Source organism: Schistocerca nitens, chromosome 11 (assembly GCF_023898315.1).
Source record: "Schistocerca nitens isolate TAMUIC-IGC-003100 chromosome 11, iqSchNite1.1, whole genome shotgun sequence".
In the NCBI taxonomy this organism is placed as follows: Eukaryota; Metazoa; Arthropoda; class Insecta; order Orthoptera; family Acrididae; genus Schistocerca; species Schistocerca nitens.
The window spans coordinates 75,781,548-75,796,918 of NC_064624.1; the positions used below are offsets into that span (position 1 = coordinate 75,781,548).

At 39.1% G+C, this 15,371-nt stretch overlaps 2 protein-coding genes across 52 annotated transcripts in view; both read right to left on the reverse strand.

Moving 5' to 3' along the window:
- Positions 1-15,371, reverse strand: part of LOC126212861 (zinc finger protein 83-like) — a 1,762,073-nt gene that overhangs the window by 1,126,526 nt on the left and 620,176 nt on the right. For 5 of the 50 annotated variants that reach the window (XM_049940346.1, XM_049940345.1, XM_049940313.1 and 2 more), the window contains exon 3: positions 5,275-5,325. The exons of 34 other annotated variants lie outside the window; for them this stretch is intronic. In XM_049940346.1, coding sequence (XP_049796303.1) covers positions 5,275-5,325 — 51 coding nt within the window. 11 more of the 50 variants (XM_049940349.1, XM_049940347.1, XM_049940320.1 and 8 more) reach the window with 7 other exon arrangements.
- LOC126212871 (zinc finger protein 664-like) overlaps positions 1-15,371 on the reverse strand; it is a 576,054-nt gene that overhangs the window by 317,743 nt on the left and 242,940 nt on the right. The gene's annotated exons all lie outside the window — the stretch shown is intronic.

A 15,371-nucleotide genomic window follows, 5' to 3' on the forward strand; every position in this document is an offset into this window, starting at 1 on the left:
TGTTGGACAACATCAAAGGAAAAGATATTCTGCTTTCTCTTTGTAAACAGGTCGATCGAGTCTTTATAGGTTCATGTAAAACGTATAGGCGGATGACACATTAGGTGGGACCCGATGCCTGTAATACTTCCACAGTTATTGAAAAGTTGTTAAATGGCAAAACCAATAGTTCATCATTTATATAGATAAAAAGTAGTACAGATATAGGAAAGGAAGAGCTGCGGCATCAGAACGAAAAGTGATACATTGCTCAGCAACTAACGACGTACACAGCGGGCGTTACGTGGTGAAAACAAATCAACTGATAAAATAGTAAGACTGTAATTAAGCATAAAGCCATGTAACACTGCACATGCCACTTTCAACATTAAGGAACTGTAGCAGAGAAACATTTTTTCTCCTACCATGAATATTTACACTGAATTCACAGTGACATTCTGCTACTACATTTACAACGAACAATCCTCACAGGGGGATAAAATACGTCAATATTCAGTTTGAACACAGAACTGTTAAACACGCATTTGGTACAATGACTTACAATGTGATACTGGCCAAACAAATAAAAGCAACTGCTGGAAAAGTGGGGAGAATGGTCAAATGCATCTATTTGGGTACCAGGATGGCCCCTTCGTACGCCAACCTATTCATGGGTCGCTTAGAGGAAGCCTTCTTGGTTACCTAGGCCTGCCAACCCACAGTTTGGTACAGATTTATTGATGACATCTTCATGATCTGGACTCACAGTGAAGAAGAACTCCATAATTTCCTCTCCAAACTCAACTCCTTTGGTTCCATCAGATTCACCTGGTCCTACTCCAAATCCCATGCCACTTTCCTTGATGTTGACCTCCACCTGTCCAATGGCCAGCTTCACACGTCCGTCCACATCAAACCCACCAACAAGCAACAGTACCTCCATTACGACAGCTGCCACCCATTCCACATCAAACGGTCCCTTCCCTACAGCCTAGGTCTTCGTGGCAAACGAATCTGCTCCAGTCAGGAATCCCTGAAGCATTACACCAACAACCTGACAACAGCTTTCGCATCCCGCAACTACCCTCTCGACCTGGTACAGAAGCAAATAACCAGAGCCACTTCCTCATCCTCTCAAACCCAGAACCTCCCACAGAAGAACCACAAAAGTGCCCCACTTGTGACAGGATACTTTCCGGGACTGGATCAGACTCTGAATGTGGCTCTCCAGCAGGGATACGACTTCCTCAAATCCTGCCCTGAAATGAGATCCATCCTTCATGAAATTCTCCCCACTCCACCAAGAGTGTCTTTCCGCCGTCCACCTAACCTTCGTAACCTCTTAGTTCATCCCTATGAAATCCCCAAACCACCTTCCCTACCCTCTGGCTCCTACCCTGGTAACCGCCCCCGGTGTAAAACCTGTCCCATGCACCCTCCCACCACCACCCACTCCAGTCCTGTAACCCGGAAGGTGTACACGATCAAATGCAGAGCCACGTGTGAAAGCACCCACGTGATCTACCAACTGACCTGCCTACACTGTGACGCATTCTATGTGGGAATGACCAGCAACAAACTGTCCATTCGCATGAATGGACACAAGCAGACAGTGTTTGTTGGTAATGAGGATCACCCTGTGGCTAAACATGCCTTGGTGCACGGCCAAGTCATCTTGGCACAGTGTTACACCGTCCGGGTTATCTGGATACTTCCCACTAACACCAACCTATCCGAACTCCGGAGATGGGAACTTGCTCTTAAATATATCCTCTCTTCCCGTTATCCACCAGGCCTCAATCTCCGCTAATTTCAAGTTGCCGCCACTCATACCTCACCTGTCATTCAACAACATCTTTGCCTCTGCACTTCTGCCTCGACAAACATCTCTGCCCAAACTCTTTGTCTTTAAATATGTCTGATTGTGTTTGTATATGTGTGGATGGATATGTGTGTGTGTGCGAGTGTATACCCGTCCTTTTTTCCCCCCTAAGGTGAGTCTTTCCGCTCCCGGGATTGGAATGACTCCTTACCCTCTCCCTTAAAACCCACATCCTTTCGTCTTTCCCTCTCCTTCCCTCTTTCCTGATGAGGCAACAGTTTGTTGCGAAAGCTTGAATTTTGTGTGTATGTTTGTGTTTGTTTGTGTGTCTATCGACGTGCCAGCGCTTTTATTTATGACATAAAATACACAGACTATGTAGGAAGTTCTATGTATTTTTGCTATCTAAGTGGCTTTCAATTAACATGATATACTAAATATGGTTTTTGAAGGGTCCAAGGAGGTTCAGTCCATCCACTCAATATGTGAGAGAAGCTTCCATGTGACATATCCATTGTTAAGCAGTGTTCAAATCTTCAAAACTAGTATTCATCAAATACAACTTTAATATTATAAGACTATTATTTTAATTGAAGTTTATCTCCCTTATCAAATTATAACACAGTCTTTAGAGGTATTTACTAGAAAATCTGAACCTGCCAATCTCAACCACCTCAACTGACATCACAATTAAAATAGTAAACATACACCACTTGCAAATATTGAAAAAGGGGAAAATAAATGTGATAACAAGAATTATAATTATTGTCAGGGCAGAGGACTTGGTTTTGCCCACTCAAAACCCAACTGTCACCTTACAAAATAATATGCAGCATGGGCTATGGTGAAGGTCATCATCGCAACTTCCACTCAAAACATAATATACAAACAGAGTTACATTATCAGTATTCTACTATATCTCTCTGTATGGCATTACAGAAGGATTCAATTCAACCTTTTTGCTCTGAACCATGAGATGGAAGCGGCTACATCCAGCATATACAAAATGGTTACAATGATGTCACTAAATACACACGCAAACAAACACGAAGAAAAATAAGTATGAGACAATGTTTCACTCCAAAAATAATAAAGTGAAACTAACAGGACAACCACAGAAAATTGGGGTTTTAGGGTGGGGATTAGTCAAATACGCAACAATAACTACACTATGCCGAAACAAATAATATCCAAAAAAAGTTTACATTACAACATTCCATTACACCAACAAAACCTCAGTAATTGGACATTTCCCTTAACCTATATAGCTCAACCGCAGCTGCTGACGACAAAAAAACAACACCTACAACTCCAAAGCTGGAACCAAAACCCCAACAACTCAAATACTCCATATTCACTACATCAATTAAAACACAATCAACCTACTATAGATACAGAACAGACAAAATATCACAATCACTATAGAATGAAACAATAACGAAAATTACTTACCAACAAGACCTTCAAGCAATACCACCTAGGTTCGCCATCATGTGCCGCCGCCCCCCCCCCCCCCCCACACACACACACACAAAGAGAGAAAACCTTCGCTCACCATCTTCTCCCTATACACCCTCCCCTCAAAAAATCTTCTGTCAGCAATAGTAATCCAAATGAGATTGCAGGTTGTAAGAGTGCCTCTTCCCCTCCTTATAACTGATTTAATTGCTCCCAAAGCCCCTCTATCATGTTAGTACAAGCCTCACTGTCACAACCCTTTACCTCAGTACTGTGGTTAACTACTCAATGATTATAGCCCCTCTTCCCCAAACCCCTATACAACGAAAATACATCAGAAACAATAGTGCTACCCCCTCAATATATTCTTCAATCAGACCCACTAGTTACCTCTTACTGCAGCTCAGTAAAACCCTAAAAACACAATCAGCGTACCCATCCCCTGAAGTAACAACCACCCTCCCCCCCAAACACCCACAAACCAACCACAGAACTACCCCTCCCATACTTCCTCTTACCATACTGTGATTTATCAATTTCATCAACAACCACACCTGGCCCAACCAACTTCCTGCTACATTTCACGTACTCCGAACAAACCTCTCGACAAACAGATATCCAATCCAAAACAGTTCTCTCTCTCACAGCAGTCTCATATGCAGAAATATTTATAAAGGACTTACAACAAAAATAATAATAGAGCAAGACAATTTCCCCACAGGGCTAATCTAGAATTCTCAAACCAGGTACCACATCTCATAGATCACCAGGTATGTTCGCACTGACATCACATATACATGTCCCTGGCCTGAGCCACCGGAACTCTTGTCAACCTCATATTGTCACCACAAATGTGACACCTAACACATTCAGCAGTAAGACCACCCATCTGCAGAAACTGTTTGTGTCACAGACACCATATCACCACCCTCGCAGAATGTAACGATTTATTTCACTGTCATATCCACACCCAACAAAAAAAATCAATGAAAATCATAGACCCCTGTATGCACAACCAACACCAATCTAATCAGACATAACAAAAATGCCAAACATATAACAAAAAACCTTAATAACTCACTGTAAACACTTCCACAACCCACACTGCCCCACCAACTACTTGAACTGAAGACCACATTAGCACAATACAAGCCAAAACTCAAATGAACTCGGTACACACCTAAAACTCAGCATGTCCACTTCCACCCTCACAGGACACCATCCAAAAACAACTCAACATCTACAAGTAAAACCAACTCAACATCACAAAACCATCATTATGTCATGAGTCAAAGCAACAAGTGGAATCGGTTGCTTCTGTTGACCCCTGTGCACGTATGACACCATATGCCACATCATTCCACCAAGGGTTACAGCCAAAGCCTGGTATCGATTGGTTCAACCCACAATATCATTGAAATTGTAATCTATCACAGTGCAAGCAGAGTGCTATCAACTATTTATTGCGGTGCAGTAATGAATTTTATCTGAAATGAAATTTACTGACATACTGTTTACATATCCAAAGAGAACTGCTAATGTATATATTAGAATACAGAAGCTTAATTATCACACCAGTGATCACAGTAAACATCTCTTCAACCTTACTTACAAAACAAATATTTTGTGGGCCAGCAAACATCGAATGTTAATTAAAAAATTACTGTAAGTCTACCTAACTTTCTAGCTGCAAATTAAAGTTGATATTTAAAAGAAGCAGATCAGAATAAGCTCCATGTTTATGCTTATGTATTATAAATGTCAATGAGTAGTGATTTAAGAAGCTCTCTAGCTTCTGCTAAATATTTGATCAAAACTATTCCCTCTGTCTGATGTTCAACACACATTTTATTCACAGTGTTGTGGATCATTACGTTTAACAAAAAGATCTGGATTCTGTATTACACTGCATTCTCCTTACTCCCAACCATATTACTGATTTATGTTTATTCATTCAGAACACTACATACAGAAATTATTAAAACAATGGTAAGATATACAAGAAAACTACTTACAGTGGAGTCTGGCACAGTCGGTATCTCATCTGTTGGCTCTGTTTTTATACAAATAATGTTTCTGTAATCCATTGCTGCAGTGTGAAGGCCCTGAAAAACAAGGAATCAGATAAAAACAGTCATATTCAAAATTCATTATCACAATAAGAGAACTCGTGAACAGCATCAACATATGAGCCAGTGCACACAAAACAAATTTAACACTGCCTAAAGAACACAAATTGTAATTACAACAGATCGACAGCTCTCTGCTTAAGAAGAGTCGAAACAAATTACCTCAAAATGTCAGATCAAAATCACATGCAATGGAAAAAAATTATTGATGTTTCTTTGAAACAGGAGCCAATCTTACACTATAATAATGTAGGCATTATGAGACATAAATATTTAGCTTTCCAAATGAATTCTAATTTCAGCAATATGGTCATGCAAAGCGACTCATACAAGCAAAGTGATTTTTCCTAATACAAAAATTTACTACAGACAACCTCGATTTAACATATGATGAGAAAATTTGAAATGAAGCTTGCAGCCTTCTGTGAGCTCAATGCTTTTAAATATATTATGGACGTTTGGTAATGAATGCTGTCATCCAACACATTGATAATCCGATTCTTACTGATATAACCAAGAACAAAAGAGAATTTTTATTTCTTAATCGCATATAAGACACTGAAAGGCTTAATCTCTGAACACAGATGTCAGTCTATACACTGTTTACTCACTTATTAAGTTGCAGGCATAAAATGAAATTCTGCCCCTTCTGAATTCAGCAGCCTTCAGACGGTAATTTTATCAGTCAATTTAATATGCATTTCATCCCCATCATTGCTGTATACACAAATGTAGAACAACTACTGCCACGGCGGAATCTTTAATAATTCCCGTACTTAAGTTCATACTAGAGAAGTGCTCAAAACTTTCTGAACAGCCACAGTAAACAACAGACATGGCCCAATACCTTCTACAGCATTTTCTTTCATTCCAATACAAACATTATCTGATAAGATGTATAAATTACTGGTATTTGAATCTGAAATACTAAGATTAGTACCAAATTTCACACGCAATAATCCGGAGCAGCTACACAGCTAACACACTTCTTGTCTCTTCACAACTAGGTACATCATCAGCGGCGGTAAGCAAGTTAACATAAACATACTAGTATAGTGATTGTACGAATTTCATTACACGTCTTCTCTCGCCCATCACAAAGTATTTAACGACGATTTTCATTTTCACTTGAGGTCGCTAAGGTAAAGTAACTGCCTTTTACAAACTACGGGAAAACATATGCATAGATTTCAATCATGTGGACAAATTACCGGGCACTTTACAAGACGATATGGGCCTGCGTGCATGTAATATTTTTCATAACTTGCAACTTCATAGAAGTTAACAGCGACGTTTTATCGAGATAACATAACCTAAAACAACTGCACAAGCTGTCCCTCTCGACACTCCGTCACCACATTTTCCAAACGTTACCCAACTACAGTTGGCACTTATGCAGTTTAGCAGGTACGGAAATAAAATTATGAGCAGCATATTCTCATCATCAACTCATTAAATGAAAATGGATGTTATATGGTGAATGATCACCAGTTCAATATTTTCGAATCATAGGCGGCCGCTGCCGCGGCCGCGGCCGCATTCCAAAAAAAAAAACTGCCAACCTAACCTCAAGTGGGCTACGCTACAGATGTGTAAATATACAGTGGGGGGAGTTTATTAAAAGTTTGTTAATTTTGCACTGGCGTTTGATTGTGGCTAATTAGTAAAAATACGTACCTACTGTTCCGTTAAAATGAACGTATACTGTAATCGACAAAATATTGAAAAATAAAAAAAATAAAAAAAATAAAAAAAAATTTTAAAAATTTAAAACAATTTTTTTGATGTAAATAATTGACTGGGCGAAAATAAATATCGTATTCGTAATCAGCGTATTACATTTGACTATAATCGATCAAATTTTGGAAAAAAATGAAAAATTTTTTCCGTACCTGCTAAACTGCATAAGTGCCCTACAGTTATTCAGATGTCGATAAAATCGCAGTGAAGTTTGTCGGCTAAATCATATTAAACTGTTACAAAATTGATAGAAATAGATACGAGTGTTTCATAAAAATATACTCACAAGTTGCTTCATGGATCCTACCCAGTTATAATAGAAAGGAAATTGTAGTTGGGTTTATGTTCGAAAATAAATTTTAGTCTTTCGTTCTTTCATGTATATAATCCTCCTCACTTTTTTATTGCTCGGAGGACGCAGTTTTTATTTATTCTACTGGCTATAAGATCGCGACCACTTTGCTAGAATCAAGAATGGCTGTTTAATGATGAGTACCTAACTGTAAAGATGTTTTCATCTTGGGGTTGTAGTTCGTATTTTTCCATTTTAGATGCAAGTTGGACAAGCAGTGACTCTGTGGATATTGCAAAGCATATTTTACATTCTCTCTAGAGGCATGAAAAAGCGAAATCACAAAAAATGACGAACTAGAGGAAGGTATCAGCTATACTACATAAGTCAGACAGCCACATAAACGTCAGTAGTTAATACTAATAAAATAAATGAACCCCCTGATGATCGTAGAACTTCACTCGAAAACGTCTAAGAGTTAAACAAAGAAGAATTTGTGTTTGCTCATGACAGAACTGTCTGTTATACAACCAAAGGTATTCATCGTCAATGGATGGTATTACAAGATAGGTTCACCTCTTCCGCAGCTCGTTTTCTTTGAACGCAATAAATTTTCCTTGGTAGATCCGTATTCCCCAGGAGTCTTCAGTCATTCAGTGTAGTAATTTTAACAAATGTTGACGTAAGGTCTCCCAGATTTTAAACAAAATCAGCAGATTGCATATGTGAATGAATAAAAACAACGAATTATTCTGAAATAACAGTAAACTCCCAATCTGATACAGTTACATTTGCTCGCGACTCGTGAAGCAGTTTCGAATGTCATGTTATGATGCCATAGTAACTTTTGGTGAAAGTCTTGTTGTTATTATTACTGTTATTATTATTATTATTATTATTATTACTGGCGTTGTTTTTGTTGTTTAATGAGCCCACTGGAAGGGTATTTTTTGCCGTATGTAAACTTCTGTGTCGATAACTATAGGCGAATTGGAAATACGGAAGCGTGCGATCCTGCCCGTCTGCTTTGACCCATGACGTCACAAATATGGCGGAAACGACCATAAACCACGATTCCAATATGGCACATATAAAGTCGTTACTCACACATTATGAGGACGAAAATACATCGAAAAACAAACACCCACACGTTCCACAAAAAGCCTAATGACACTAACGGGACAAGCGCGGGAAATACGGGGTTTTTGGGCGGGGACAAACTCAATATAAACAAATTTAGACACCCACCCCCATATAAAACCACGCAAAACGACGAATAAAACCGACGTCACAAAACTCCCCAAATACCACTAAACACAGTATCATCTGGAATCGAACACTTCCCTTGACCTATATAGCTCAACAGCAGCTCCCAATCTCATAAATTGGGATCGAGCACTTCCCTTGACCTATACAACCCATCAGCAGTTCCCGATCCCATAAATTGACATTGAACACCTCCCTTGACCTATATAGCTCAAAAACATCTCCCGATACCAATACCAATAGCCACACATTGGGATCGAACACTTCCCTTGACCTGTTATCCTTACATCTCCACATACAGCCGTCCCTGGTCCGAGGTGCCTCATTTCTTCACGACATACTGAACACTTCACAACTTCATCCAAAAATCCGAATAGTTGAAGAAATTTTTTTTAGAGACAACGCACTGTCCCCCATCATAGCCGACAACCAAAAAACTGTTGATCCTGTCCGTCACAGCCATACCTACCAAAGACATAAAAAAAGCAATTTACCAAAATTCACACACGACGCCACACTCGCAAACTAAACCAAAAACATCACCTAACACACCACCAGAGAGCACCACCGATCGCATCAAAACGACACCTACAAACAAGCCACTCTCACAAACTAAATTCCGTGCCGTCGTGACGTCACACACCACAACAGCCTTACGTCACGGGTCAAAGCTGACGGGTGGGATCAGACGCTTCGGTCGACCCGGCGAATTGATAGTAGTTTGGTGCAGTGCGTGAATATAGTATGGAATTATTTTAGGTTATGGTTAATGCAAAAAAGCCATCAGACTTATTTTCTAGCAGCATGTAGGTTTTCCGATTCCGAAAGAGGGATGATAATTTACCCAGTAATATTGTGGTATGTATTATATATGTGTGCTGTACATTTATGGAAAACCCAAGGTCCTGTATGTATAACGCCTAGTCAAGACGCTGTTCTCGATACATACAATAACATTTGTGCGTGTATATTCTGTAACTTCACAAAACTAACGACTTAACTGTGATGTATTGCGTGTAATTTCTGCTGTAGTTTATGCCGCGATCTCCAATGAATGTGAAAGTGATTGTTATAGTACTTCCTTACAGATTAGATGCACATCGACAGTATTTTTGTGTTCATATTGTCTTGCATACCCTCATGTGTGGCAATAATATTTGTGAAGAGATGACTAGTGACAATATCAATCTGATTGCAGCTTCTCTAGATTATAACGTTAGCTATTGTGTAATAATGAATATTTTGGATTGAAGTCCTTATAGTCATATTTCGAGTATTAGTTATATGGAAATGCAAAGAAAGAATAAGCTGTAGCAGGTATTAATTGATGCCAATCAGAACCCTTTGGGCATTCATTTAATTACTCCGTTCTGTGCTATAGGTCTGCAAAGAATGTGTTAACAGTGCGAGTTGCAGGGCAGTTTAGTACAAGCGTAATGCGATAGTTCTTTTGTACAAATGTGTAAATGCAAATGGTTCAGGAAGAGCCAAGAGGTAAATGTATTTTTCACTGAGAAAGAGCATTGCATGACATCAGAACTTTCACCATGCCCATACAGCAGTAAGCTGTTTCAGTAATCAGTTTAGTAAGAGAAAATTAACCAGATAAAATATTTTTGCTAATTAATAATAGGTTGTTTTACATTGCTGTATGTGTGCTTGAATCTAGTGAATGGTTAGAGATTCGAATATGACAGTGATTTTTCAAAATTGGGTAGGGCTATAAAACATTGAATGTGTACAAGGAAAGTACCAGAAAATGGCTGTGTTAAGAAAGAATAGAAAATTGTCTGCTAAAAATGAACTTCACAGGCTGCTAATATTCATTTTCTGTGGGTCAACTAAATTAAATAGTATAACACAGTTAACAAACTTCATAATGACATATGAGCCTAGAGATAATGTATTTCAAGTGCTGCATAAATGATGTAGTACAAATCACGTAATGTTCTTATTTACATTAATAAGAACAGGATTTTAAACCTCTTGGATAATAGTATAAATTAAGATGTTCCCAAAATAGATAAAGCAGTGAGCCTGCAGGAGGGTCAAGCTCAATTTCAACCTTTTTTTCCTTTATCTGTAAAATTGCTTGACAGTAGGCAACTGGTTTTATTCAGCAAAGTCACTATACATTTATTGTTGTTTTTCTTTCCTTATTTCTTATGTTGTTATTATTATTTTTTTTTCACTTATCATAATACTTAAATGTTTGAAAAATAGAAAACTGTCTCTGTTGCAAGTGTTTTATTAGTAATTACTTCTTTCTTGCAGTTACTGCAAGAGACCACATTAGTCATATTTAAAAGCCTTTGATATGACAGCTTTTAAATTCTTGTTTTTATTAATGACGTTTCTCTTTGTGCAAAGGCTACCAGCAAATTTACTCTCTTTGCGGATGATACACCTCTTTTAGTTGAAAAAATACCATATGATGACATTGCAACATGTGCCAACTTTGTGTTCCATGATCTTCATAAGTGGTCCAGCTGGAAATAAAAGTACATTCATTTCGATGGGTCTCAAAGTTCAGGAGGGTGTAATGAGCATAATACACAGAAAGTTTATTCTTCAAAAATTTTGAGCGTCCTCATCCCTAATAAACCAAATTGTTCTTGCCACGTTCTAGACTTCAGAAAAAGACTTATTTGAGCAACTTATGCTCTACATATTATAGCAGCAACTGCTATTTTCATTCATTGTTGTCCAATAGCATAATATTTGGGGTGACCAACCAATGGAAAATAAAGTATTTGTCATTCAGAAAAGAGCAAGCCAAATTATAAGGTCAGTTAACAGAAGTCATTCATGGAGAAATATTGTAAACTGCATAAAAGATTAACAATGACCTCACAATACATCCTATCCTTTATGCGCCTTTTAATTAAGAACCTCCCCATGTGCAAAGCCAATAGCGTGTTTCATGACTATGACACAAGGTTAAAACATGACTTGAGGTTGATAGAAAAAACTTGTCTAGTACAAAAGGGAGTCATTACGCAGTTATTAATGGTGTTTAATGCTCTCCCATCAGGCAAGGGGGAAAAAAATACCAGTATAATACCACAGTTTAAAAGTAAATTAAAGGATTATCTTCTGGAAAACTCCCATTACCCTCTTCATGAATTCTTTAATATAAACATTTCTACATTGTAATATATCTAAAAACAAAGGTGATGTGACTTACCAAAAGAAAGTGCTGACAGGTCGATAGACACACAAACAAACACAAACATACACACAAAATTCTAGCTTTCCCTCTCCTTCCCTCTTTCCTGACGAAGCAGCCGTTGGTTGCGAAAGCTAGAATTTTGTGTGTATGTTTGTGTTTGTTTGTGTGTCTATCGACCTGCCAGTGCTTTCTTTTGGTAAGTCACATCACATTTGTGTTTAGATATATTTTTCCCACGTGGAATGTTTCCCTCTATTATATTCATATCATTAATTTGAACCCAACAATTACGTTTGTTATTGTCATTGTTTCATTTCGAAATCTTTTCTGTCGTCTTATTTTCTCTTTCTGTTTTTGCCAGTAGTTTCACTTTGTATTCACCTTCTCCTTTTTACCGTTATCTACTATACAATTTTATCCCGCCTATATATACTCAATAATACGTAACCCACTTCAAAACCATAACCAAAAAAATTTTTTTCCGCTTTCAACACTACCGCTGGTCTTTCCCTCTCCTTCCCTCTTTCCTGACGAAGCAGCCGTTGGTTGCGAAAGCTAGAATTTTGTATGTATGTTTGTGTTTGTTTGTGTGTCTATCGACCTGCCAGTGCTTTCTTTTGGTAAGTCACATCGCCTTTGTTTTTAGATATATTTTTCCCACGTGGAATGTTTCCCTCTATTATACTTCTACATTGTAATTTAGATAAGACACACATTGTTCTTCTAATATTTACTATTACCAATTTGTAGTGGAATACAATTACTTACAATAGCACAGAAATTTTCACTCAGGCTGCTGATGAACTTCAGTTCTATCAAATTTGTATTGTTGAATAATTTTAGTGTGTTATTTGATTGTTGTATACCTCTGTTCACTATTGGAAATGTCTAAGCTGGTAATTATTTGCATATTTTGTTCCTGTATGCATATTACATTTTGCATCTATTAGCCTCTATAAATACTGTCCTCATATATAATTATGACTTGTTCCAAATCCATGCAGTTCTCTTGTATACTGGATCAACGGAACACAAATTGATAAATAAAATATGTGTAATGTGGTCTCGATGGTTTAAGGTAATCTGAAGGTACGCTAAGAATGGAAAATGTGTCAATATTAATACAACACTTGCAACAGAGACTATTTTCTATTTTTGGGACATTGAACCACTGTTGTTGCTTCAATCCAAAATTGAGAGGAATAATGTATACATAACACTTGAGTTACACTTTATGTGGATAAGCAAAGTGTGTCTTCCATAGTGTTCAATGTACGATACTCCTCCTTGTGATGTACAGAAACTATGATGTTTAAACTGCATAAAAGATAAACAATAACCTCACAATAATTCTTATTTTCTGTCATTTGAACTATGTTTTTTTGTATCTCTTCAGAAACAGAGAGCTGTAAATTAGTGCCTGTCAATGGATGCTCTGTGTTCCCCAGCCACTGTGAAATTTATTTCTTGTGTAGTGGTCACAAAAATGCCATCTTTAACGTGTATGTCACAGTGACAATAGAAATGTAACGTTTGGTTATTCCTTGCCTGTGGACTTTAGATGATAATTTTCAACTAAGAGTATAGGGTGCATCATACAATTCTATATATATACAGTAAATGTATAGCAAAGAAAGCAGGATGACATTGTATGGGCACATATGAGGTTATTACATATTTTCTGTTAGAATGTAACAGTTAATATTTAATTTGATATTTAATGTCACTCATACCATATACACATTTCCCTGGAAGATAAACTTTTAAATTATTGTAAAATACATTTAATTTCTTTAGTTCCTTAATTAATTTTTTAAACTTCTTAAAGAACTGTGGTGTAGAGCGCCATAAATATCGAAATCTGTTCTGTGCACAAGTGTGCTATCTTTGAGGAGAGGGCTTTGGGGCAGGATGTTGTACGCTAAAGGCAGTTAGCCTCCGGACTTGTATCTGTGTAGAAGCTAAGTGAGAATAAATCTGTATATGAGAGAATTCTAGTTGTTTACCTACAACTACACCATATTCCCTCACTGGTGAACCCGTTTTTGTGTAATACGCGTCCGAGTTACCGCCTGAAGGTTATTTACGCGCCTATCGCGTCGGGTTTCTCCGCGATCGCGAGGGCCTTTGTTCAGCTCCAGACAATGGCCTTTTAGCATTCACCGCCGCCCGGATTCAAGCAACATCTCTCCAGCACTCCTGCCGTCATAGTGGACATGCCGCAAGAATCTTCGGAATCCTTCAGCCAGAACATGCAGTGGAATTCATCGAGTGCCGCCAGTTTCTTCCAACCGCCAACGGTCGTGGACTCTGGCTTTGTTAGCCTGGACCTTCCCACGTGTTCTCCACAGAGTGTTGGTCGGAACATTCCTACTCCTGTGTCAAACACACAATTCAATACAGTTCGTGGCGTCGAGCGAGGTTTTGCTACTTTGGAAAATCCAGTAGTAAGTTCAAACTCGAATCAGCTCCCGCCAAGTGTGTATCCTTCCGCGCCGGCTAGTCAGCAGGTGTTCAATGCTCGCCAAACAGCAAATATCACACCAAGTGCGCATCCTAGTGGACGTGTGTGGGATCCTTGTGTTGCTTCTAATCAGGTCAACAATTCTGTGCTGGACAGTAATTACTCCGACATCTATAACCAGCCCCACCACTCACGGTCGAGTGAATACTGTGTGCATAACGGACATTCACCGGTGTACTTAAGCACTTGTGGCTTCTCTCCGAGCTACCATGTCAATGAGAATGCACATTTTGACAACGATCCTCACACCATTCGAGCGTCCATCACTTCTCAACCGCTCGCCCCCCCCCCCCTGCTCCCCCCCCCCCCCGGCGTCAAGTGAATTTCGCGATTCCCGCATTACGGGACGCCAATAATTCGGACTCGCAATCTTCTGCATGCTCTACTTCCGTCCGAAGTAATAGGCGCACCTCCGCAGTGACTACAGTGCCGAATCTGACGAAATTACCAGACCTCAAACCCGCTCACCCGGAGTTCTGGTTTAACCTGGTTGAGGAAACATTCAATGTCTGTGCTTTGGACGACGACGCATGCTTCGCCTGCCTCACGAACCATCTTCACGACCGCGTAGATTTAATTTACGATCTGGTCAAAGCACCCCCCTAGCTGTGGGGAAACAGACGATACTGGAGCGCGTCTCTAAAACCAGGAGAGAAAATGTGCGACAGCTCATCTACGAAGAGCGTCTCGGCGACATGTCTCCGTCCCAGCTGTGGCGATGCATCTGTCTTCTCGTTGATGAGCAAGTTATGCCTGATGACACACTCGCAGAAATCTGGACTGAAAAGCTGCCTTTGCCTGTCCAGACTGCAATCTCTGCATATTAAGATAGGCCAGTAAAGGAACGTTTACGCGCCGCCGACAGAGCATACTCCGCCAAGCAACATGAGCTCCGTGCACTGCATTCTGGACGTGACCGCACTAAGATGCTTTCTGACGCCACGCCCTTGTCTGGTGCTGCTAATAACAAGTTTGTTAAACTAGCCGCC